This window comes from Bos grunniens, chromosome 5, assembly GCF_055505025.1.
Source record: "Bos grunniens cultivar Pamir isolate PY7600 chromosome 5, Bosgru_T2T1.0, whole genome shotgun sequence".
In the NCBI taxonomy this organism is placed as follows: Eukaryota; Metazoa; Chordata; class Mammalia; order Artiodactyla; family Bovidae; genus Bos; species Bos grunniens.
Genome location: NC_141169.1, coordinates 65,056,529 through 65,084,231, shown reverse-complemented (window position 1 = coordinate 65,084,231; position 27,703 = coordinate 65,056,529). Strand labels below are relative to the sequence as shown.

General features: G+C 35.7%; 1 protein-coding gene across 7 annotated transcripts in view; it reads left to right on the top strand.

Annotated features, from left to right (window-relative positions):
* BLTP3B (bridge-like lipid transfer protein family member 3B) overlaps positions 1-19,267 on the top strand; it is a 92,540-nt gene extending 73,273 nt beyond the window's left edge. For all 7 annotated transcript variants that reach the window (XM_086400833.1, XM_086400832.1, XM_086400836.1 and 4 more), the window contains 4 exons: positions 4,549-4,802; positions 5,114-5,222; positions 14,399-14,592; positions 16,474-19,267. In XM_086400833.1, coding sequence (XP_086256959.1) covers positions 4,549-4,802; positions 5,114-5,222; positions 14,399-14,592; positions 16,474-16,608 — 692 coding nt within the window. In that variant the 3' untranslated portion in view covers positions 16,609-19,267. The remainder of the gene's footprint in view (positions 1-4,548; positions 4,803-5,113; positions 5,223-14,398; positions 14,593-16,473) is intronic.
* The last annotated feature ends 8,436 nt before the right edge of the window (positions 19,268-27,703 follow it).

Below are 27,703 nucleotides of genomic sequence, written 5' to 3'. Positions count from 1 at the left end.
CCATTGTTTCCCCATCTGTTTGCCATGAAATGATGGGACCAGATGCCATGATCTTAGTTTTTTGAATGTTGAATTATCTTGCTTTATTTTCCATTATCTTGCTTATAAGCAAGTATTTCCTGAGTTTGGTGTGGTACTTGATATTTGATAAAATCATGTATCCTGTTCTTATGGGTTTTCATTTTAAGATCAACACATTCTCTTAGATACAGAGGGATATAAGCAATAAAACATGCAGTGTATGATGAGGAATACCACATTAAATCATTCCTTTTTCAAGCTTTATATGGAATTATCACTCATAGTTTTCAGTCATTTAAAGACATGAATTTATTAAAACAATTATACTGAGAAATTTAAATGACAGTGTTCAGTTTTTTAAATCTTTTGAAAAGTCACTGAGCTATAATATTTTTCTTTGCTACATATACAGAATGCTATATCTGATATAACACATGTTGAAATACATGCAATCCTGCATGATATCAAACAAACATACTATCACTTCACATCCTGGGAAGTGTAGGTAAATGTGCCATTTGTCTATAAACCAGCATCATAGAAGAAAATTACCTCCTGATTTTTTCTATCTGTAGGCCTTGCAGTTTACAATGTGTTTCCTAAAATGAAATTCAAGAATTTCGTTTTAGGAAATGTCAATCCCAATAGCATACAAAATGAAAGAAGCTAAGTATTCAATGTATATAGTTGGAAAGATTTTATAGTAGATGAAAAAACAACAAAAAAAGATGGAATGTAAAATTTCAAAAGCTAAACCCTGTTCTATACCCAACCAAACACTATTTTGCACAGTTTTTTGCTTTATACCCACTTATTACCATGTCCTTGTTACCAGCATCCGCTGGATCATGGAAAAAGCAAGAGAGTTCCAGAAAAACATCAATTCTGCTTTATTGACTATGCCAAAGCCTTTGACTGTGTGGATCACAATAAACTGTGGAAAATTCTGGAAGAGATGGGAATCCCAGACTACCTAACCTGCCTCTTGAGAAACCTGTATGCAGGTCAGGAAGCAACAGTTAGAACTAGACATGGAACAACAGACTGGTTCCAAATCGGAAAAGGAGTTTGTCAAGGCTGTATATCATCACCCTACTTATTTAACTTCTATGCAGAGTACATCATGAGAAACGCTGGACTGGAAGAAGCACAAGCTGGAATCAAGATTGCCAGGAGAAATATCAATAACCTCAGATATGCAGATGACACCACCCTTATGGCAGACAGTGAAGAGGAACTCAAAAGCCTCTTGATGAAAGTGAAAGAGAAGAGTGAAAAAGTTGGCTTAAAGCTCAACATTCAGAAAACGAAGGTCATGGCATCTGGTCCCATCACTTCATGGGAAGTAGATGGGGAAACAGTGGAAACAGTGTCAGGCTTTATTTTTTGGGGCTCAAAATCACTGCAGATGGTGATTGCAGCCATGAAATTAGAAGACGCTTACTCCTTGGAAGGAAAGTTATGACCAACCTAGATAGCATATTCAAAAGCAGAGACATTACTTTGCCAACAAAGGTCCATCTAGTCAGATCAGATCAGATCAGTCGCTCAGTCGTGTCTGACTCTTTGCGACCCCATGAATCGCAGCACGCCAGGCCTCCCTGTCCATCACCAACTCCCGGAGTTCACTCACACTCACGTCCATCGAGTCAGTGATGCCATCCAGCCATCTCATCCTCTGTCATCCCCTTCTCCTCTTGCCCCCAATCCCTCCCAGCATCAGAGTCTTTTCCAATGAGTCAACTCTTCGCATGAGGTGACCAAAGTACTGAAGTTTCAGCTTGAGCATCATTCCTTCCAAAGAAAAGGCTATGGTTTTTCCAGTAGTCATGTATGGATGTGAGAGTTGGACTGTGAAGAAAGCTGAGCGCCGAAGAATTGATGCTTTTGAACTGTGGTGTTGGAGAAGACTCTTGAGAGTCCCTTGGACTGCAAGGATATCCAACCTGTCCATTCTAAAGGAGATCAGTCCTGGGTGTTCTTTGGAAGGAATGATGCAAACGCTGAAACTCCAGTACCTTGGCCACCTCATGTGAAGAGTTGACTCATTGGAAAAGACTCTCCAGTGACTGAACTGAACTGATTTGCTTTGTTTCACCTTGTTTCTAACTGTAGAAATTATTTTGAAACGCCTTGTATGTAGGGGTTATACAGGCAGTGCTATCTAATACCTTATTATTTTTTACAGCTGTCTTGGTTTAAAAATAAAATAACAAGAAAGAAAGGAAAGGGAAAGAGAATAAAGGGAAAAGGAGAAAAAACTAGTTTAGCTTGAACTTTTAAGACATTAATAAACCATGTGAACAATGATTGTAATTTGATCTGCAGTTTATATACACTGTCACTCTGACATAAACAGTTAAAATTATAAAGTTCTTTTTGGTTTTGTTTTAGTTTTTCTATAATAATGTGTAGAGTTTGGATCCCTTTAATGGGAAGCCTTTTTAAAGTTTCATGGCGTAAGAGGTAGTAGGGAGGAGTGATTTTGTTTTATCTCTGCTCTAAATACTTTTTTTGTTCGAAATGATTTATGGCTCTCAGGTCTCTGGAGTGAGTATATCTGTGTGTCCGTGTGTGTGTGTGTAGATAGACATATGTAGTTATAATATAGATAGATAAAAGGCAAAATAAAATCACAACTACCAAGTTGTTTGTTTTGAATTGTTCTTACTGTTAAATAGACAAGTTAGTTAACTCTTGGTTTTCTTGGTATAGGAAAGAACATTAACCATTATGAATTTGTGTCCATTTCTTTTACCTTCTATTTTAAAAAATTAAAAATACATGAGTTCTTAATTGTTGAGAGGTTTTTTTTTTTTGCTTTTTGTCCACACCATGTGGCTCGTATTCTCTGATCTGGGATGGAACCTGGCCTCTGGCAAGTGTTATCCAGTGGACCACCAGGAGAAGTCCCTGGGAGTCCTTTTGAACTCTTCTGATATCTATACTATTTATTTTGAATCTTAGCAAGTAGTGCTAGCATTAATTAAATGTCATTTTTTATCTGAAATAAAAGTTTTAAAACAACTCTCCACTTTGTTTTGTGTAAGGAGATCTATCCTTGGTGCATAAACATACCTATCTTTAATTTCTTTCTCCCTTCTCCCTTTCATAAATATGTATACATTTGACTTCTGTAAGACTAAAGTATTCACATACATACTGAGGGAAAATAAACATCTTTTCATCATGAATTTGATTAGTGGGGTCTTCTTATATGCGCCCATGGGACAGATAACTTGGAACCTCAATAAATGAAATAGCTTCACCTTTCCAGAACAGTTTGTTTTTATCTCATGGGTTCTATGAATTGTGAAACTGACTGTATTTTCCCTTTGCTATTAGAAAGCTATTTTTGGTCTATCTTTGGCTCAGAAATTTAAATAATGTATTTTGAGTTAGTAATCATACCACCTATCTTTACTTTTCCATTACCTGCTTATTTTTTAATTCTGATTGTGCCATGTGCGTGTTGCCTCTTATTCTTTTTGAAGCTAGATAATGTCAAATAAAAATATTTATTTACCATGAGGGCTGATTCACTTAAGTAGTTCCACTAGGAACTTTTATTTTTAAAGCTATTCTATGGGTGTTTTATTGAAATTAAACAACATTTTTTGAACTTGAGTCCTTATAGCTGTGTAATCTACCTCAAATTCTTTTTGGGAAAAAGGCCAAGGCATAAGTAAATATAAATATAAACATAAACATATCTGTATTTCCTTTGGTATAAATGTAGTTTTAAGATTGTAATTCAACAGTAACATTTTAATGAGGTCTTCTCTATTTTCTTTTCCAGTTATTTAAGGGCTTGATATTCATAAAAAAAAACAAACAAAACTTGATATTCATAAAAAAAACAAACAAAACTTGAGGCTTTTGTCACTTTTTAAGAAGTGGCTTAAGTCACTTTAAATGCCATGACTATTTCTTCATCGCAATTGTCTGTTATATTATAAATGTATAGACATGTACACACTCAGACACTCAAAATACCTGAGTTATGAATCATGTCAGATTTATATTGTGGCATGTTTTTGCATGTTACAAACAAATAAAAAATATAGACAGCATTATTGCAGTAGAAGATTGTCTATAAAAATGGAAATTAGGGAAATTAGGATTGAATATGTGTTATATTACTCAGTTATATCCAACTCTTTGCAACCCAAATGGACTGTAACCTGCCAGACTCCTCTGTTCATGGAATTATCCCAGCAAGAATGTTGGTAGGGGTTGCCATGTTTTCTTCCAGGGGATCTTCTGATCCCTTTCAGGGATCTAACTCTAATCTCCTGGGGCTCCTGCATTGGCAGGCAGAATCTTTAGCACTCAGTGACCTGGGAAGCCATGTGTTACATATGAACTGTAAATATCATTTAAATTAAGAATACATATTAAAATTTTAATCTATTATTGCTTTAATACTATTCAAAGTGACAGTGACCTGTTAATGACAAATAATTGAGAGTGACATTTTTGAGTTGTAATACAAAGTTACAATTTTTATTTGTTCTTTTTTCATAGGTTCAGATCATAAAGCTGTAATTCATTCTAAATCCTCTCCTGAGATTACTCTGAGATTTGAAAGTGGGCCTGGTGCTGTAATACACTCTTTGCTTGCAGAAAAGAATGGATTTCTGCAATGCCATATAGAAAACTTCAGCACTGAGTTTCTTGTGTCTTCTCTTATGAATATTCAACATTTTTTGGAAGATGAAACAGTTGCAACAGTGATGCCCATGAAAATACAAGTTTCTAACACAAAAATAAATTTAAAAGTATGTTAACAAATATTTTTATATTTTCATTTTATAAATGTTCATTTAGCCAACTGGACTTTGATTCATGCCTAACAATATGAACTTGTTGGTCCTTGTGGTGATGGTGTAGAGATTCTTCTTAGAAATTAGAAAATATCAAAATAGAATGGGGAATTTTCTCTATCAACTAAAGCATATTAAAGATATATTTCTAACTCATTAAAATATTTTTGGCAGAAGTAGTGTTTAAGAAAATGATTAATTGAAAATGATTGATTTTATCTTTTACTTCAGTAGCAACATGCCAATACTATTTCTCTTTCCCGTAGGATGACAGTCCTCGTAGTAGTACAATATCCCTTGAACCAGCTCCTGTGACTGTTCATATTGATCATCTCGTGGTAGAGAGAAATGATGATGGCTCTTTTCATATCAGAGGTATATACGAAAACAGTTTAAGTGAACACCTACTGAAATTTGAAATTGTTTACATGCTGATTATTTTTTTGACTCGTACTTTTTATATACTATTTTATATTTATGTACGTATGTAGTAGTAGATGATTGAGGGACACTTAGTACCTTGTGATAAAATATCATCCATCTATGAGCTTCTACCTCAGAAATAACTCATCTACAATTGATTAGTATCTATTCTACAAATGTGTTTTGAATGAAATCCTTCCTGGGTTAATTCATGCTTCTACTTTTCAGTGAACCCTTCTACATAACCTCATGTGACTTCTTAAAATTCTTTAGTACTTATTTGCCACACATTAGTTACTTTATAGTATATTACTGTGTATTTAGTTCTGCTTAACTTCTGTATCTCCATCCTAATAAGATTTTTAAGGTCTCTAATGTAAGGACTATGTCTTATAAGGTAGTGTGGAAAGAGCTTGAATTGGTAGACTTAGGTGTTCTAAATTTCACTTTATTAATTGAGGGTGAAATGTGAGGGACTGAAAAGAGGCAAACTAGAAAACTCTGTAGCCAAAAACCATGAGACAACTATTGCTGAGGTGGAATCAGTTTCTGGGGAACCCTTGTTTCAAGAGTCTTCCTCTCTGAAGTTGGGGAACAGCTACAGCAAACATAGAAGTCATACCAAAAAAGATTAAAACGGCAGCCTCATTACTGATAAAAGCTCAGGCGAAGATAGCTTTGGTGTGAGAAGATAGGCTTGCTGTGTGGCTGTTGCTCCCAGATACTTTTAAGATCTCCAAACTTCAAGTCTTATCTTGTAAGAAAGCAGAACAGAGTGTTCTAGTACTTCAGAGTACTGAAGAAAAGTTGAGACTTTTAAAGAAATATAATTAATATCCTCAAAGAGATGATAGGATTTTAAACTCAAACAGGAACAAGCTTTTATGGAAAATAACTGCTTCAGTTCAGTCACTCAAAGGTGTCCAACTCTTTGCGACCCCATGAATTGCAGCACCCCAGGCCTCCCTGTCCATCACCAACTCCCACAGTTCACTCAAACTCACGTCCATTGAGTCGGTGATGTCATCCAGCCATCTCATCCTCTGTTATCCCATTCTCCTCCTACCCTCAATCCCTCCCAGCATCAGAGTCTTTTCCAATGAGTCAACTCTTCGCCTGAGGTGGCCACAGTACTGGAGTTTCAGCTTTAGCATCATTCCTTCCAAAGAAATCCCAGGATTGATCTCCTTTAGAATGGACTGGTTGGATCTCCTTGCAGTCCAAGGGACTCTCAAGAGTCTTCTCCAACACCACAGTTCAAAAGCATCAATTCTTTGGTGCTCAGCTTTCTTCACAGTCCAACTCTCACATCCATACATGACCACTGGAAAAACCATAGCCTTGACTAGATGGACCTTTGTTGGTAAAGTAATGTCTCTGCTATTGCATATGCTATATAGGTTGGTCATAACTTTCCTTCCAAGGAGTAAGCGTCTTCTAATTTCATGGTTGCAGTCACCATCTGCAGTGATTTTGGAGCCCCCCAAAATAAAGTCTGACACTGTTTCCACTGTTTCCCCATCTATTTCCCATGAAGTGATGGGACCGTATGCCATGACCTTCGTTTTCTGAATGTTGAGCTTTAAGCCAACTTTTTCACTCTCCTCTTTCACTTTCATCAGGAGGCTTTTTAGTTCCTCTTCACTGTCTGCCATAAAGGTGGTGTCATCTGCATATCTGAGGTTATTGATATTTCTCCCGGCAATCTTGATTCCAGCTTGTGCTTCTTCCAGTCCAGCATTTCTCATGATGTACTCTGCATATAAATTAAATAAGCAGGGTGACAGTATACAGCCTTGACAAACTCCTTTTCCAATTTGGAACCAGTCTGTTGTTCCATGTCCAGTTCTAACTGTTGCTTCCTGACCTGCATACCGGTTTCTCAAGAGGCAGATCAGGTGGTCTGGGATTCCCATCCCTTTCAGAATTTTCCACAGTTTATTGTGCTCCACACAGTCAAAGGCTTTGGCATAGTCAATACAGCAGAAATAGATGTTTTTCTGGAACTCTCTTGCTTTTTCGATGATCCAGCGGATGTTGGCAATTTGATCTCTGGTTCCTCTGCCTTTTCTAAAACCACTTGAACATCTGGAAGTTCACAGTTCACATATTGTTGAAGCCTAGCTTGGAGAATTTTGAGCATTACTTTACTAGCGTGTGAGATGAGTGCAATTGTGCAGCAGTTTGAGCATTCTTTGGCATTGCCTTTCTTTGGGATTAGAATGAAAACTGACCTTTTCTAGTCCTGTGGCCACTGCTGAGTTTTCCAAATTTGTTGGCATATTCAGTGCAGCACTTTGACAGCATCATCTTTCAGGATTTGAAAGAGTTCAACTGGAATTCCATCACCTCCACTAGCTTTGTTCGTAGTGATGCTTTCTAAGGCCCACTTGACTTCACATTCCAGGATGTCTGGCTCTAGGTGAGTGATCACACCATTGTGATTATCTTGGTCATGAAAATCTTATTGTACATTCTTCTGTGTATTCTTGCCACCTTTTCTTAATATCTTCTGCTTCTGTTAGGTCCATACCATTTCTGTCCTTTATCGAGCCCATCTTTGCATGAAATGTTCCTTTGGTATCTCCGATTTTCTTGAAGAGATCTCTAGTCTATCCCATTCTGTTGTTTTCCTCTATTTCTTTGCATTGGTCACCTAGGAAGGCTTTCTTATCTCTTCTTGCTATTCTTTGGAACTATGCATTCATATGCTTATATCTTTCCTTTTCTCCTTTGCTTTTCGCTTCTCTTCTTTTCACAGCTATTTGTAAGGCCTCCCCAGACAGCCATTTTGCTTTTTTGCATTTCTTTTCCATGGGAATGGTCTTGATCCCTGTCTCCTGTACAATGTCACGAACCTCAGTCCATAGTTCATCAGGCACTATGTCTATCAGATCTAGTCCCTTAAATCTCTGTCTCACTTCCACTATATAATCATAAGGGATTTGATTGAGGTCATACCTGAATGGTCTGGTGGTTTTCCCTCCTTTCTTCAATGTAAGTCTGAATTTGGCAATAAGGAGTTCATGATCTGAACCACAGTTAGCTCCCGGTCTTGTTTTTGCTGACTGTATAGAGCTTCTCCATCTTTGTCTGCAAAGAATATAATCAGTCTGATTTCGGTGTTGACCATCTGGTGATGTTCACGTGTAGAGTCTTATCTTGTGTTGTTGGAAGAGGGTGTTTGCTATGACCAGTGTGTTCTCTTGGCAAAACTCTATTAGTCTTTGCCCTGCTTCATTCTGTATTCCAAGGCCAAATTTGCCTGTTGCTCCAGGTGTTTCTTGACTTCCTGCTTTTGCATTCCGGTCCCCTATAATGAAAAGGACATCTGTTTTGGGTGTTAGTTCTAAAAGGTCTTGCAGGTCTTCATAGAACCATTCAACTTCAGGTTCTTCAGCATTACTTGTTGGGGCATAGACTTGGATTACTATGATATTGAATGGTTTGCCTTGGAAATGAACAGAGATGATTCTGTTGTTTTTGAGATTGCATCCAAGTACTGCATTTCAGACTTTTGTTGACCATGATGGCTACTCCATTTCTTCTAAGGGTTTCCTGCCCACAGTAGTAGATATAATGGTTGTCTGAGTTAAATTCACCCATTCCAGTCCTCTTTAGTTCGCGATTCCTAGAATGTAGACATTCACTCTTGCCATCTCCTGTTTGACCACTTCCAATTTGCCTTGATTCATGGACCTAACATTCCAGGTTCCTATGCAATATTGCTCTTTACAGCATCGGACCTTGTTTCTATCACCAGTCACATCCACAACTGGGTATTGTTTTTGCTTTGGCTCCATCCCTTCATTCTTTCTGGAGTTATTTCTCCACTGATCTCCAGTAGCATATTGGGCATTTACCAACCTGGGGAGTTCCTCTTTCAGTATCCTATCATTTTGCCTTTTCATACTGTACTTGCTGCTACTAAGTCACTTCAGTCGCGTCCGACTCTGTGCGACCCCATAGACGGCAGCCCACCAGGCTCCCCCGTCCCTGGGATTCTCCAGGCAAGCACAGTGGAGTGGGTTTCCATTTCCTTCTCCAATGCATGAAAGTGAAAAGTGAAGTCGCTCAGTCATGTCTGACTCTTTGTGACCCCATGGACTGCAGCCTACCAGGCTCCTGTGTCCATGGGATTTTCCAAGTGAGAGTACTGGAGTGGGTGCCATTGCCTTCTCCCTCATACTCTACTTAGAAATCGTTAAAAATTAAAAACCTCATCTTTGAAGTAAAAAATAATCAGATCAGATCAGATCAGTTGCTCAGTCGTGTCTGACTCTTCGTGACCCCATGAATCGCAGCAGACCAGGCCTCCCTGTCCATCACCAGCTCCCGGAGTTCACTGAGACTCATGTCCATCGAGTCAGTGATGCCATCCAGCCATCTCATCCTCTGTCGTCCCCTTCTCCTCTTGCCCCCAATCCCTCCCAGCATCAGAGTCTTTTCCAATGAGTCACCTCTTCTCATGAGGTGGCCAAAGTACTGGAGTTTCAGCTTTAGCATCATTCCTTCCAAAGAAATCCCAGGACTGATCTCCTTCAGAATGGACTGGTTGAATCTCCTTGCAGTCCAAGGGACTCTCAAGAGTCTTCTCCAACACCACAGTTCAAAAGCATCAATTCTTCGGCGCTCAGCTTTCTTCACAGTCCAACTCTCACATCCATACATGACCACAGGAAAAACCATAGCCTTGACTAGACGAACCTTTGTTGGCAAAGTAATGTCTCTGCTTTTGAATATGCTGTCTAGGTTGGTCATAACTTTCCTTCCAAGGAGTAAGCGTCTTTTAATTTCATGGCTGCAGTCACCATCTGCAGTGATTTTGGAGCCCCCAAAAATAAAGTCAGCCACTGTTTCCCCATCTATTTCCCATGAAGTGATGGGACCAGAAGCCATGATCTTCGTTTTCTGAATGTTGAGCTTTAAGCCAACTTTTTCACTCTCCACCTTCACTTTCATCAAGAGGCTTTTTAGTTCCTCTTCACTTTCTGCCATAAGGGTGGTGTCATCTGCATATCTGAGGTTATTGATATTTCTCCCGGCAATCTTGATTCCAGTTTGTGTTTCTTCCTAAAATCTTATCAGCTCTACCTTCAAGAGATACCCAGAGTCAGATCTGAGTCATACAGTATGTTGCCTTCTCAGATTGGCTTCTTTTACTAAGTAATATAATTTAAGGTTTCTTCATGTCTTTTTGAGGCTTACTAGCTCATTTCCTGTTACTGCTGAATGATATTTCATTGTCTGATGTAACACAATTTATTTCACCTACTGTAGGACATCTTGATTGGTTCCTTATTTTGGCAATCAGAATAAAATTGCTGTAAAGAATTGTGTGGACATAAGTTTTCAGCGCCTTATGAGTAAATACAAAGGAGTGTGACTGGTGGGTCTCATGGTCAAGAGGATGTTTAGTTTTGGAAGAAAGTGACCGTACCATTGTACATTCTCACCAGCAGTAAATGAGAATTCTTGTTGCTCTGTCTGTGTTTACATTTGGTGTTGTCAATGTTCTGTATTTTGGCCATTCTAAATAGGTGTGTAGTGGTATGCTGTTGTTTTAATTTGTATTTCCCTGATGACATATTATGTACAGCATCTTTTCATATGCTGATTTGCCATCTGTTTATTTTCTTTTGTGAGGTGCCTGTTAAAGTCATTGGCCTCAGAGAGAAATTTTATATTGATAAAAGATTTCCTAAAACGTAGCTTAGTCATAAGAAATGTATGTATCCATGTAACAGCATAACTGAAAATGTATAAAAGATAGCTGTTTGAAATAAAGAAAAATGGAATCATAGCATATTGAGATACTACTGTCATAGAGAAACTTTAACATACCTCTCTCTCTCTCTCTCTGTGTATAAGATGTTATGGAAAAACCCAAATAAACTTTTTAGCCAACCCAGTATCTATATACACACACACATATATGTAAATATAAATTTGAATTTAGCGAACAGGTAATTTCAGATACCCATGAATGAATTCATGGGGTCACAAAGAGTCGGACACGACTGAGCGACTGAACTGAACTGAGCTCAACTGATGAATGAATTTTGCTATCTGCAGCAACATGGGTGGACTTGGAAAATATTAAGCTTAGTGAAGTAAGTCAGAGAAAAAGAAATACTATCTGATTTAACTTACATGTGGAATCTAAATGGTACTACAAGTGAATGGATGTGCAGAACAGAAACAGATTCACAGTTAACTCTCCCTTTTTATCTCCAGTTACATCTGCCTCCCTTTCCTTTTTTGCCATGCTCATTCTTTCTTCTCTACTTTCTAAATCTCTCCTCCCTTTTTCTCCAAATCATTTCTTTTCCTCTTTCCATATTTCTTCCTATTCTCTTCTTTCTTTCCCCTCCTCTTTTCTCTCCTCATTTCACCTCCCAACGTTTGAAATAAAATGGATTTCAGAGTTGTTTTGGTCAGTAGTTTTTCATTATTCTTAGGATCCCGTGAGTGGTGAGATATTTAGGCTAAATAGAATGAGCTTTGGACCCTGTTTTCCTCACTACAGCCTATATAACGGCTGTTTTTTTGTTTTCACTTTATATTAGCATTCTATATATGATTTCATTTAAAAGAAGGGTTTTGCTCTTCTAAGTTTGAAAGCCAAAAGTATATGATAAACTCATAATCAAGTCAAATTTTAGGGGTCTTACGAGTTTTTTGAGTTTGAAAGAGTAGAGGATTTGACTTTGCCATGGCGTAGCACTTCAGGATTTCCCTTATAATCCCTACCAAGCTGAATGGTATGCTAGTCTGACCCAGTACAACAGTTCTTGTGTATTTTTTCTAACTAATATTACTTAAAATATAATCAGTACAGGACAATATTGTAAAAAGTAGTTTCTGATTTGAGACTTCTGTAATATGAATTCAAGAACAGACCAAAACTCAATTCAGTGACATTTACCCATGTAGATAAAACTATTTCGATACATCAAAAATTGGGGTAAAATTATTAGAATCATTATGAAGGGTAATTTGGCAATATGAACAAAAGCTTTAAAAAGTATTTTTGTTCTTTGACCTAGCTGACACCTTCTGGGAATGTTTTTAAGGGGAAAAATTATGTTGAACAGATATTACTCTTCTGTCTTCTTAATATAATTTGGTTTGATGAACTACCTCTCTGTCATGACAGTTAAGTGTGGTTTTGGTTGAACCTGACAATCATATGGCCCTGTCCCTAAAGTGGGAAAGGGACCCAGGTGGACCAATCAAAAGATTTCAGCCCATGGGACGCTGAATGATAACATGAATGGACTGTGAACCAAGCATTCTGAGTCTTTTGTGTGTGAATTGAAAATGACACTGAGAGCGAAGGGGTCACAGGCTGTAAAACTTACTTGTTTGGTCACCAGAGGTTACGTTTGCCATCATATGACTGGACTAATGCAGAAGAAGAGAGAAGTGGACCTGAGAAGTAGATAGAGTCAGGTTCCTAAAACGACACTCCTGAGGACATCATATGAATTCCAATATCTGTCCATACCTGAAGCACCATCACTTTGATGCTACAATTATGGAAACAAATACATTTCCTCGTTTAAAAACAAGTTTGACTTGGGCTTCTGTTCACTTGGAACCTAAATGCTCTGACTCTCTGTGATCCAAAAAGTTAGAAAAAATGTTGATTTGTAAAAATATTTGCTGTCTTTTGGATAACATTTTAAATGGAACTGTTTTCTTAATCTAATTTTGAATTATTCATTGCAAGTGCTTAGAAAAACAATTAATTTTTGTATATTGATCATATATCCTGCAGACTTGCTAAGCTTGTTCATTAGCTCTGCGAGTTTTTAGTGGATTCTCTATTTTTTTTTTCCTATGTACAAGATCATGTCATCTGTGAATGGAGATAGTTTCACTTCTTCCTTGCTAATCTGGATGCCTTTTATTTCCTTTTCTTGCCTAATTACCTTGGGTGGGACCTCTGGGACAGTGTTGAGTAAAAGTATTGAGAGAAAACGTCCTTGTCTTATTCCCAATATTAGGGGAAAAACATCCAGTCTTTTACCATTAAGTGTGATATTAGCTGTGGAATTTTTGAAAATTTCCTTGAACAGATTGAGGAACTTCTATTCCTGGTTTGCCGTTTTTATCATGAGAAAGTACTGGATTTTGTCAAATATCTTTTTCCTGCATCTGTTGAGATGACCATGTGGCTATCTGTTGTGTTAATGTGATGTACTACATTACAGCCCATGGGACACTGAATGATAACATGAATGGACTGTGAACCAAGCATTCTGAGTCTTTTGTGTGTGAATTGAAAATGACAGTAATGTGATGTACTACATTAATTTATTTCTTGAATGTTAAATCAATCTTGCACTCCTGGGGTAAATCTCACTTGGCCATGGTCTATAGTTATTTTTATTATATTGCTGGGTTCAGTTTGCTAATGTTTATTGAGGGTTTTTGTATTCATTTATATTAAGTATATTGATTTTAGTTTACTTTTTTATGATTTCTTTGGTTTTGGAATCAGGGTAATACTGGTTTTATAGAGTGAGTTAAAAAATGCTCCTCCTCTTCTATTTTTTGGAAGAGTTTATAAAGATTTGGTATTAATTCTTTTAATGTTTGGTAGAATTTACTGTTGAAGCCATATCTGGGCCTGGGCTTTTCTCTGAATATATTTTTGTTTTGTTTTTGATTACTGATTTAGTCTGTTTCTTATTGAGTCTGTTTTGGTAGTTTGTGTCTTTGTAGAAGTTTTTCTACCTCATCTAAGTTATCTAATTTATTGGTCTTCAATTTTTCACAGTATTCCTATATAATTATTTTTATTTCTGTTAAAGGAACAATAATAATGTCCCTTCTTTGATTTCTGATTCTACTAATTTTTTTCTTTTTATCTTTTATTTTTTGGTCTATATAAGGTTTTTTTCAATTTTATTCTTCTTTTCAACAGATGAGCTTTTGATTTTGAGTTTGTTAATCTTTCCAATGAATGAGCTTTTTCTTTATTTGACTTTATTGTTTTTTGTTTCATAATAATGTCTTCTTACTATGACATACTCATTTTAAATTAGGTTTTCACAAGAGAACTTAAGATTTATCAAGTATTTAGAAATGTTATCTGAATATTTTATTTGTTTGATTAGATTCTCAGATACTTAACACTAGAAATGATTTGGAAGAAAATGTCAAAAGTGATTCAGTGCTACATACCAGTGGAACGTGTGATCTGAAGAAAAAACACAGTGTCACTCAAGCCACTCAGACGAGCCCAGAAGTTCCTTGGCCTTTGCAGTCAGCCAACTTTCCTGAGTGCTCTTTTGACTTTACTAGGGAACAGGTAATGGGAAACCTAGTTCATACTCATTCAGTTCAGCAATTAATGTAATTATTAGGCATTATTCATTTACTTACTTAAATCACGTTTGTTGAGTGCTTGTTATGTACTAGGCAGTTAGTTGATACAGTGTTGAGCAAGGTATGGCCATTCCCAGCCTTCACAGAAGTTGTAGTCTAATAGAAGATAAAGGGGGAAATGTGGGAGAATGCCATTTCTGGCATCTGCCAAGGCTAATTGGAGGATATATTCATTTTGATGTCTTATTTTTAAGTTACAAAAGTATCATAATATTTCAGAACTTTGGAAAAATATTTTAAAACAGCTCTGACATATTGTAACCTCCTATAGTGCTGTATTTAAAAAATTTTTCATCTCAGTCTCTTTCCATAATTTTTCTAAACAATTGCTATCCTAGTATATATGCTGTGGGGCTTCCCTGGTGACTCAGGTGGTAGAGAATCTGCCTGCAGTAAGGGAAACCCAGGTTTAATCCCTGGGTTGGGAAGATCCCCTGGAGAAGGAAATGGCAACCCACTCCAGTATTCTTGCCTGGAGAACTCCATGGATAGAGGAGCCTGGTGGGCTACAGTCCATGGGGTCGCAGAGTCTAATAATGACTGATGGACTAACACTTTCACACTTATATATACTGTACTTTTTGCTTAACGTTGTTTAACAAATGTTTTCCATATTGCTGCATATGCTTCATCTATTTTATTTTATATTTATTGAAGTATAGTCAATGCTTCATATTTATTGTTAATGGCAGATTAATATGGGCTTGGCTATATTATCATTTCTAAAGGTTACTCTTAACATTTGTTAATATTTGAGTTGCTTCTTATTTTTTGCTGTTATGAAATTCTATCCAGCAGAATTTTAATTCTCTATGATGAAACTACAGAATGAGTTTATTCATCTATTTAGCAGGATTTGTTAGATGTCGGCTCTAAGCTAAGGATATAGAATTGGAAGAGAATACCACTCCCTATTGAGAAACTCAAAATTGAATGGGAAAGTAGAAGTGTGTAAACAGTAGTCACAGCATACATGTGTTGTATGTACTGGAGTTTAGGAAAGTATGATAAAATACCCAATTTGGTCTGTGAGACAGGCATTCTTAAGCTGCAGCTAAAAGAAATCTGAGAACTCTTTGAAGTTGAATGCATATATTTTAATGTATCTGTGTAAATGCTTTTTCCCGTGGAGAAGGTTTTATCACATTTTCTTCATTAGAGATTAGGGAATGGTTCTAAGAGGATTGAACTGAGTCTTAATAAGAGAAGACCTATTGACATCTAGATGAAAATGTCCAGTGAGATCTTCAGAATGTGGGTCTGGAGCTCAAGAGAGGCTTGCCCTATATCAGATTATACATAATTGTGGGAGCCACAGGAGTAGAAGAGAACGTCTAAGAGAGTGACTCAAGTGATAAGAGAAGGCAACCAATTATGGACTTTAATAGAATGCAAAAAATTTAAGAGTTCTTAAACATCAGAGGGAAAGATGAAAAGTCCATAGGTAGAGCGGGGTAAACAAGAAATACCTGTGACATAAAAGGTGAAAGAGGAGAGAGGCTTAGCAAGGAGGAGTGAGGTCAGCGGCGTCTTAAGGGAAATTGAAATTAAACAAAATCACTATTAGATTTGGAACTTAGGAGTTAATTCGTGTTTTAAATTGCTGGGTCAAAACTTAAGGACATTTTAAGTGCTTGGTATGTGTTTCCAAATAACTTCTCAGAGCAATTTTCAGCTTAAGTGCACCCTCACCAGCATTGGATAATGTTGCTGACTTGTGGGTCACACCTTTAGATACTGTATAAATAGTCTGTATTTCCTGAAAATGGTTACATTTTCTTATTTTCCAAATTTATCATTTCAGCTCATGGAAGAGAATGAATCACTTAAACAAGAATTGGCTAAAGCTAAAATGGCTCTTGCAGAGGCTCACTTAGAAAAAGATGCTCTTCTCCATCAGTTGAATATCAGGAGTGGCAGCCAGAAACTCAAGTTATAGCTTTGGAGTGTGGAGGTTATATTTATAATATGATGTTACCAATTAATGGGAAACTTTCCTTTTCATGAAAAGACAATAAAATGAAATAGAATGTGATGAAGTGGTGACTATTCCAAAACCAGTTTAGAAAATGCTAGGTATGGGCATTACAATCTTTTGGTTGTTTTGTGTTTTAGGGTTTAACCCTCTTTTAAACTGGTGTGATATAGGGAAGTCAATGCATACTGTAAGATGAATTCTATGCCTCATGAATAGAAGATGTCATTTCCTAATTTTGATATTACATTATAGACATTTTTAAAAAAGAAAAATGAAAAACTATTGTGTTCTCACAGATTGCTGGATTTATTTATCACTTTGTTAATAATTTACTATTATTTACAGAGATTCAGATGCTTTTAGGGCTAATGTAAAATAAAAGGAGGCTTACATTTTAAGTGTTACTAAAATTATGTACTTAAATCTATAACTATTACTGTAAAAAAAAAAGTCCAATCAAATTAGTAAATTATCTAATTGCTAGGTTTGAAAACTCTGGAAAATCATCACCCTACGGAACGTAGGAGGTAACTTTAAAATGTGAAAAAGAATCATTTTAAGTGATGGGTATGCTGTATAAGTTGAAGCTATAGTTTTCAACAAAGAAGATGGTACAAATGTTAAAATAAAAAGCACAAACTATAAAAAAGCAAAGCATGAGAGTATATGGCCAACTGATTTAAAAAGCATTATTTGTACATTCCTTTAAACATGTATTGTTAGATGTCAAAGAGTAATTTAACTATCCTGCTAAATTTGGCAGCATTTGTAACTATAAGAATTTTAATTAATACTGTTTATATTATTTCTTTATCTTCATCTTTCCTCTATTTAAGGAGGGTAATGTTTTCAGAGAATTTTCTTTTCACATACATAAAATGATTTCATACCATTCCTACAGTATCTTAACAGGTGGTTGTTTGCACATGTTGAATTTATAATGCTAGTTTTGATTAAAGTTCTATGTGACTTATATATTGAAAAAAGAATAACTGGTAAATTTTGAATTCTATTTTCTAGGGTTGTTAAGGTTGAAACCAACATGAGAGAGAGTCTCAATCATGCATTATGAAATAAAAGTTTATGAGTATTTAAGAAACAGAGGCTTTTAACAATTTAAAATATATTTCGGGTAAAATTAAACTAAGTGGGGTCTATTTTAAAATTCACATTCTTAAACATAAATATATTCAAGATGGAACTGAAACAGCTGGACTGCTCTTTGTTTAAGTTACTTGAAAAATTTCAAATTTTCAACCACATGAGGATACTTTATGGTGCTTTGCTTGTTGGCATGACTTACATAGCCATTCCTATATCTAAATACTTGGAAGGAAATACGTTTCATTTTACATTAAGTGTTAGAGTGATTTTATATTTTATTGAAAATGGTACTGGCCCTTTTTTTTTTTGTCTTTAATGTCCATTTTCATTAACATTATTTAAAAATACAGGCCGTGTTTTGCGAGCTAAGGATATAGCAAAGAACAAGTTAAACTGTTATTATTTTACCTCAGAGTATTTTAGTAATCATGTTAAACCACTTTAATCTAAAACTATTGTATAGTTTTAGATTAAAAGCAAAGGTCTAATTAAATATTTTGAATGTATAGCTTATATCCTTAGTAGAGTACTTTTGATCTATAGGTATATATTCAACAAAAGCAGTCTCTATTATAGAAAAGCAAGGTGATGGTACATGAACTTCTCTAGAACTTGCAGTGGTTTTCAGATTTGACATATTTGCTCCATATGAACTTTAAATTTATGATGTATTATAATTAATTACTGTTATAGATCCTGAATGTTTTTCTTATTTTCAATTTATTTGGCCATCTCAAGAAAATCATATAAACAGTAGAGATAATAATTAATATGAAGCTGAATATTCTATATGCTTTGTTAGATTTTTAAAAATTTATAGTGATTACTATTTTTATAGAGATTTAAAATTCATAAATCATTTCCAAAAACATTGTATAATTCCCACAACAAACCTGTGAGGTAGGTGTTATTTACATTTTAAAAGTTTAATAAAGACCTTATGGCTCAGAAAGAACAAATGACTGAAATCACAATTAATAACCTGCTCTTTTCACTGAAATCCCAATTATATGTTTTTATTTAACCTTATTCCTTATTTCACATATTTTTCCAGAGGTAGGGAAAGGAATCACTTATTGGTCTTTTATCTTTTTTTTTTTTAAGATGAATATAATGCTTTTAAAAGATGTGTGTGTATATAAAAACAAACTACTTGAAAAACAAGGGGAGAGTTTTGTTTAAGTTAGTCTCAATCTTTTTTGCTGTATGAGAAGTATAAGAATCAACCTGTAATAAACTTATCAGAGTTTTTAAATGACCATAAATTAAAATTAAAGTTGCCTTGTCTTTGCTAAATCCCTAGCAGAGATGTTAGTAATCAGGGGAAGAAAATTACATTAGTGTTTTTCTTTTAAATTTCATATATGCGAAAAACATATTCTTGGTATTGTATTTTTATCTTTTCTCATTGTAGAATTCAGAAGATCACCGTGTTGTAATGAAACATTATTATTTAAGCCATGTAAGAATAGCTTTATATGATTGCAGGCAAATATATGACAAAATTAATCAGAAACTTCTTTTGGGTTTTTATTGTGGTTATTTTTATTCAGTACTTGTCAATACAAGGGTTAAATATTCCTCTTTAAGTTTTTATTAATGTATCCAATCTAAGGTTCCACCATCACAGTGGTTCCTAAGTTAGTAACCTAGAACTTTGTCTCTCTAACCATGCACCGCCCCCCCCCCCCCAATCAATTCATTACCACATCCTTTCATTTTGCCTAGTAAATTTGTCTACTTCTCTTCATTTACCACTTCTCTGGTCTAAGCTAACATTAGCACTTTTTGCCTGCAGTTACTTCTATAGCCTCCTAATTGGTCTTCCTAAGCTACCCTGACCTTTCTGATTCATTTTTATACTGCAGGCAGATTTCTCTCTCTTTTTTTTTTAAGTGCAATTTTAATCAAGGTAACTCACCTAACCCTAGATGGGAACAAAAATATTTTATGTTACCTATGTTATCAATTATTAGGGCTGCTATTTATAATTCTGAACATTGAAAGAGTTAATACCTCAAAAACATGAAAGCAGTGACTGGCACATCACCTTAAAAGCATTTAAGAGAAGTTAGCTATTATTACTTCTTAGTTTCATTGTGCTCCTTATTTCACTTACTTTGTATTTGACTCTTATTGCACTTTAAATATCTGAAATTAGTGAGAATTAAAGTGCTTCTTCCACCAAAGGAACCTTTGTTCATGCTATTCTTTTGCTTGAAATGCCTTCATCACTTTTTGTGATGTGAAGGCATCCTATTTGTCTTTCAGATCTCAGCTCATTCACTACTTCCTCAGGGAAGCATTCCCTAATTTTTTTCAGAGTAAGAAAAAAATTACATTATCACATGACCTCTACTTAATGTTGAACACCTTTGTAATTTTATATATATTTGTTTGATTAATGTAGACTCTCCAGATTGTAAACTCCATGAGGACAGGAATTGTGTTTTTGTGTCATTGTTCAACTTTGTATTTTTTGTGCCTCATACAGTGCCTGGCAAGTAGTAGGTTCTCAATAAATTTGTTGAAATAATAAAATAATGGATGAGATATCAAGGATGTTTTTCAGGTATTGAGTTCTTCCTGTCAGTTGGATTGAGGGGACATGAAACATAAGGCATAAGCGTAGGAAGTGGTAGTTATTAAAAGTGACAGACTCCTTGTGTCCATAGAGAAAGAAAAAAGATGGAGAATGGAGAAATTTGCTCTATTACGCTCTTCTGAGTTTTGAGAATCTGAAATTCTACTTAATTTATCACAAATCATCACAGAACTGAAAATTAGCACCACTTCATTACAACTGCCAGTGCCAGAATGTCATCTGGCTTTGATTGTAGCATATGGTGTTGTGGCTGTTGAGATCTGCCAGTCCTGTTAGCTAAACAGAATGGAAGTAAGGCCAAAAGAGTAGTGGCCGAAATAGTTTTCAGTTTTTAGAAATTGTTACCTAGGATCAGTTGTGCCTTATTTCTTAAGGTATGAACAGTCTCATTTGACCTTGTACCCAGGGATGCTGAAGAGAGTAACTTTTGAGCTACATTTCAATTTCCTTTTAGGATAAAATATGAAAAGTTGGAATCATACAGGATATATAGAAATATTAAAGCAGTAATGTTTTCAAAACACCGATTTCATTAAATTATGATACTTGACATTTAAAAAAAATTTGCTGCCTTTTTGAGAAGTACAAAAATTAAGGTAATATGAAGCAAAAATGTATGTGTGGTTGTTTTAGAAACCATTAGGTATTATCCAATGGATCATTGTACAGTGGAGGGAAATTCATGTTAATGTTACAGTATTAAAATTCGGCATAAGTGTTGCCAACACTCCTGTGTAGTTTTGGTAGGTCTGAGCATTTGAAACTCTTTTAGGAGAATAATGTTAAGAAATATTAATATGAAATCAACTAAATGTCTTTTTTTCCATTTGTATGATAGTTTTTTGGTCTTAGAAGAAAAAGTATCACTGAATCAGCAAGAGGAGTAATAGGTTTTAAAAGATTTTGAAACCGTTTAAATAAAAAGATGATACTAAATAACTTATACATTAAATTTTATTTTCATTTTATTGAATGGTAAGTAAAATTTCTCATTCTTGACTTTAATTCTTCAGTTTTATGTGAAGACATATTTGATGGTTTAGGTGAAGGAATATACTTGAGCATTTTGGAGGTTAGGATTATACAGTGAAGTGATTAACCTTCTTTCAGCCATTTAGGAGAATTGTTTTATTGATGTAACAAAAAACTCAAGATACTGAATCAGAGCTATCAAGACTTAAGAATTGCAAAAATAAGAAGGCATATGACTAAAGAATAAGTAGAGATCAAAATTACCCCTGAAGGATGTAGGTGAAATAAATGCATTAGGGATCTGATTAAAGTCAAATTTCTTTTCACAATACTTAAAATAACTCCAATTAAAATATACATAGTATAATCAGGGCAGAAGTTTTTAAAAGTAACCATAGGGAGCAAATCCAGTGTAAGGAAATAATGTTGAACAGAATTCCCGTCACTAAGAGAGAAATCTATGACAAGAAATTCACTTGGTGTGTCATATGAACTGAAGTCTGAGGAACAAAATGGGAACGGACAGTCTTCAACTCAGTGTGCAAAGGTCAGTTCTTCCATAAATGATTTGCCCACAAAAGTATATCTGTAGGGATCTTAAGATTCCAATTTCTACGGAAAAGTGAGTCAGGACTTTTCCAATAGCTTGCTGCTATTGGAGAAATTTTATTGGCATAGCAATAATATTGTGGCATCTTAGCATTTTGTCTTCAATACGTTTGCTTCATAATTCTTAATAGTGTATGTAACATTGTGATAATCATTTGGTGCTTTCTTCACTCTGATTTATTTTCACTTTCTCCATTCCTTGCTGTTGAACAAGAGGTTTTCTGTATGATGCATTAGAACTATGAAGGGAAGGCAAAAGAGTTCTGAAGAGGGAAACAGAATGAGCAAGCTAAGCAACTTCTTAGTTTCCTTTTTCTGTAAATTTACAGAACTTTAGGCATTGCCATATTCTCAGTATAAAAACATGCCAATGCCAAGTATATCTTTTAAAAGTGGTAGATATTTGCTGCATTAGCACAGATGTTTAAGAGTAACTGTAATCATATGTGTAAGCCTTTCCTATAATTTTAGTGGGGGTCCAGTTAATACTTCACAATTCTTACATGCTTATTAAGTCCTCTACCCCACTTTTTGCCTTCAGAATTCAGTGTCTTGTTAATATATTTTGCTGAGTCAGCTTCTGCTTTGATTTTGTTTTGATCCACTTTTTGTGCAGTTCTTTAATATGCCCAGAGGCCATTTGTGTGAACATTTTAGAAATTGAAGCACAAATAATATAAAAATGTACACTGGTGACTTTATTTATTTTTAAAAGTAAAATTCCTTTTCAGAAATTCCTCATCAGATGTGCCCTCATGTCCCTTACTGAAGTATATCACATTCTTGCCAAAACCACCACTGGTTAAAACTGGGGCTCTGCCTGCAGGGAAGTGATAGATTTGAGTGGGGAACTAGCAGTTTGCTCGACTGAATACTTAATACCATGTGGTCTGACTGATGAGAACTATAATGGGATTTATTAACCCAAAACATGTTTAAAACTATTACATGGCAGGTATTGAGTCTGGTATTAGGATACCAGCTCCCTGTCCTTGCCCACATGGATTAAATCTCCTGCACAGGGAGCTAGACAAGTAAATTTCAATTTTAATATGATGAGTTAAATGCCATGATAGGTAAGGACATGTAACCTACTGTTGGGGAATCAAAGGCTTTGCAGAGGAGATGACATCTAAGCTAAAGTCTGAAAGATGTGTTCATTACCATAATGATAAGGTTCTAGGCAGAGAACAGGTTGGAGAGAAGAGTAGGTATTGGAGCATGGTTAATGCCAGAAGAACTGCAACTACTGGTCCAAATACTGTTTCTTTTAGGGTAATCTGAAGGTACATTTGGGGCTTCCCAGGTGGCTCAGTGGGTAAAGAATCCACCTGCAGTGCAGGAGACACAGAAGACATGGGTTCAGTCGCTGGGTTGGGAAGATTCCCTGGAGGAGGGCACGGCAACCCACTCCAGTATTCTTGCCTGGAGAATCCCATGGACAGAGGAGCCTGGCAGGCTATAGTCGATAGGGTCACAAAGAGTTGGACATGACTGAAGTGACTTAGCACAGCACAAGAGTATGTCTACTTGGTTTTTAAGGACTTTTTCCTGTCCATACAAAATATGTGCTGGTTTGTAACCATTAGGACTTTTTCGTTCATGTGTGTTATTGCTGAGTCAGGTCTCTCCTGTCCTTTATATTTGTAATTTATTTTTTTAAACCTCAGTGTACATTTTTCCATTTACTTCATTTCATTTAAGCCCTATATTCATTAGTCCAGGAGTCAGCAGGTAGGTTTGTTTGTTTTTTTTTCTGTTAAGGGCCAAATGGTATCTTGTGGACAATGTGGTATCTGTTACAGCCACTCAGTTCTGCCATCGCAGAGTGAAAACAGCTGCAGACAATATGAAAAGGAATGGATATGGCGATGTTGCAGTAAAACTTTACAAAAATAGGCAGTTGGCAATAGCCTGCCAGTTCCTATCTTAAACCTAGACTACCTGTATTATTCTAGTCCCAAGTAACTTGCACACTGCACCAGGAAAATGAGTTCCGTGTCTTCCCAGTCAGTCTTCCGTCTAGAGGTGCTGACCTGAGAAAAGAGTGACACAATGTGGATCTATAATAAAATGATTTTAATACCTCTTCTCGGCCTTTTGGCTAAAATCAAGTATAATTAAATGATTTTGTTAACCATGTGACTTGATCAGAGTCAGCACATTTACTTCCAAATACCCAGGCTCACAGGTTGGATCAACATATGTATTTTAACAATCCACTGCTTAGTTACCTTTCTTAATTGCATCCAAATTCCCAAACTGCCTTGAATGACCAGACCGTTTGATCTTTTCATTATCAAATCATTGTATTAGAGTGGTTTGACACCCATGACAATCTTGTTTTTTCTCTTTCTAACCCTTTTTTGGTGATAGCTTATTAATACTATTTTAAGTGTACAGTATAATGATTAAATATTTTTATAGATTTTATTCCATTTAAAGTTACTACAGAATAAGAATGGCTGTGCTGTACAGTGTATCCTATAATATACCCCTGTCTTTTCCATGCCCCGTTCCCTCTCCCAGCTGATAACCACTAGTTTGTTCTCTGTATCTGTGAGTCTGTTTCTGTTTGTTATATAAAATATGTTCATTTGTTTTATTTTTTAGATTCCACATATTAGCAATAACAAAGTATTTTCCTTTGTCTTACTTATTTTATCATATTTTATTAAGCACAATACTCTCTCAGTCCATCCAGGAATACTATTAAGCTTCCTTTTATAGTATGCATGTTGTCTCCATGATCAAAAATATTTGAAAGGTGGGACTTCTCTGGTGGTTCAGTGGTTAAGACTGTGCGTTTTGCTGCAGGGGGCACGGGTTGGATCCCTGGTCAGGGAACTTAAGATCCTGTATACTGTGTAGCACAGCAAAACAAAAACAAAAGCAAAAAAAACAACAAAAGTGAAGGTATGTGTTCCTTTCCTCTTTATAGTGTGCTGATGTTGTTTGTTATTAAGCTGACCTCCTCTGTTTCACCCTCTGAATGTTTCCTACTGTTGCCATAAGAAACTATAGGTTATTATTTCACAGTTCAGTGGGTACAGTATGGTTCAGTTGGGAACACTTCTGAGAGTCACAAGAATCTGAAAAGCAAGGTGTTATCCAGTTGCATTCCTTTCTGGAGGCTCTGGGGTGAATCTGCTTTGAAGTCATTCAGTTGGCCAACATCAGTTCCTTGCGGTTTGGAGGACTGAGGTTCCATTTCTTTGCTGGTTGTCATTCCCAACTGGGAATTGTTCTTGGCATCCAAAGTCCACCCATATCCTTGAGCTTGACACTTCCTTCTGCCATCTTCAAAGTGAGCAACAGTAGGTTGAGTCCTTTTCACACCTCACATCTCTCTGACCTTCCCATTCTGTCTCATCTCTTCTGTTTCTACCCAGAGAACATTCACAGCTTTTAAGGACTCCTATGATTAGATCTGAGCTAGTTGGATAATCCAGAATATTCTCCATGTTTGAAAGTCTAAATTACATTTGCAAAGTTCCTTTTGCACATAAAACAACAGAAAGTTCTAGGGAGGTGAATTTTGGGGGGGGGGCATTATTCTACCTATCACAACCTCATTGTATTTTTTTTTAGCATAATTGCTTGTATTGTCCACTTCTAAAGTATCTTAATAATATGAGTATACTAAGTATATTTTCATCAGTGTTACATCTCATTATTCTATTTTGTAATTACACAAATTGCCTGGCATTTACATTTGTGTAATCATGGAATAGTTTTTCTTCTTAACATACTATGAACCATTTCCCCATGTCACTTTGAATGCATTATAGATATAATTTAATTATTATATAAGACTTATTGAGTATATATACTAAATTTATGTAACAATTGCTCTGTTACTAATCATTTGGGTCTTCCCCAGTGTTTCACTAATGTAAGTAACTCTAACAAACATTTTTGTTCCAAAAGATTGCCTATATTTTGGGATTATTTTCTTAGGATAGATTTCCAAAAGTAGAATAACTGCATCAAAGACCATGAATTTTCCAAGATAGAAACTACTTTCCAAATGGCTTGAACAAAGTTTGTATCCTCAGGAGCACTCTTACCAGTAGTGACTGTCATCATTAAAAATAAGGCATACAAAGTTTGAAATGAAAGGATATTAGACAGTAACTCGAAGTCATATGAAGGAATAAAAGTTTCAGTAAAAGTAAATATATAGACAGTTATAAAATCTAGTATTATTGTAATAACGGTGTGTGACTCCACTCTTTGTTTTATACAAGATTTAAGAGACTAATACGTTAAAAAAAATTATTAGTCCAATAGCTAGTATTATTGTAACTTTGGTTTGTAACTCCAAATTTTATTTTCTGTATAATTTGAGGACAATGCGTTAAAAATTATTAGTTTTTGTTTTTGGACACAGTGTATAATGATGTTAATTTTGTATGACATTAGCAGCTGAAAAATGTAGGATCAAAGGTGTTAAAGGAACAGAAGTGGTGAGAAGTGGTTGGAGCCTAGATACATTTTGGAGGTGCAGCTGTAGGGAATTTGCTGTTGGATTGGACATGGTATATAAAAGCTAAGAGTCTAGGGTTGATCCATGGTTTCTAACTTGAGCAACTTACTTAAATTCCTAGTAGAATGTTCAGCCTTTGCATCTGAAACACTCAGCTATGATGTACACACCCATCTTCAGCAAAGCAAAATCCTTGAAGATAATTCTCTTCCTTAGACAAAATTGAGAACCATCTATTATTATTTTAGCATCTCTTTACTCTGAGTGTGTGTTGTTGGGGAGGTATGATGAATTTTAGTTCCATCCCTAAATAGCTTGGGAGAATAGTAAGGAGAGAATGAATATAGATAAAAAGAAGTAGTTTAAAGAATGAGCTCTTTGCCAGTCCAGTGTTCAGAGGCCAGAAAGGTGAGGAAAAACCAGGACAGGGGACCATGAAGTGGTGATGGAAAGAAAATCAGACAGTGGTGCCCTAAAATTTAGCCTAATGAAGACGTTGTTTAAGGAGGGAATGGTTGACTGTTAAATGCTGCTCAGAGGTCAAAAAGATTGTGGGGGCAAGATCTGTTTGTCGTGGGGCACAAGAGAAAATAAAAGGTGAAACATTGGAGAGAATGAAGACAGACAACAGTTTTAGGGAGTTTTACACCAAGAGGTAAGCTAGCTATGTAATTTACAATCCAAACTGGAATGCATTTGAAAAGGGCACTATTAATAATTAAACCAGTATTTAATAATAAAATGTAAACTGCAACTGTCATGGTAAACTGAAGTAGATGTTATTTTATGGAGAAAAGAGAGGGCTATGGCTGGAAGTGAAGTGGAAGAAAAAGTGTTGATTTGTTTGTTTTTTTTTTTTTTTTTTTTAAGAAGGGAGAAATAATAGCTAGTAGAAATGATCTGGTAGGGAAGGAAAGTTTTATGGTAGAGGAAGGAAAGGACATTTTTAGAGCAATTTCTTTGAGTAGAGAAGAGGGGATAATGTATTGTGTAAAGGGAAGGGCTAAGAACCCAGATGGAAGGCAAAAAACGTGAGGACCTGTAGATAAGATGATGGACATGTAGAAAACATGAGGACATGAGGATAAGATGATGTCCTGGGAGCTTGTGGAAATGTTTTTAGAAAGGTTATCGAAATAGGACATTTACTATGAGTAAAGATTAGGGAGGAGTTTTTGGAGATTTTAAGAGAGACATGAAATGGTTTCATAGGAGAAAGGAGGAATGAGTGGAGTAGAGAAATGCAGTATAATTGCCAAGTACCATTCGAGTCCAAT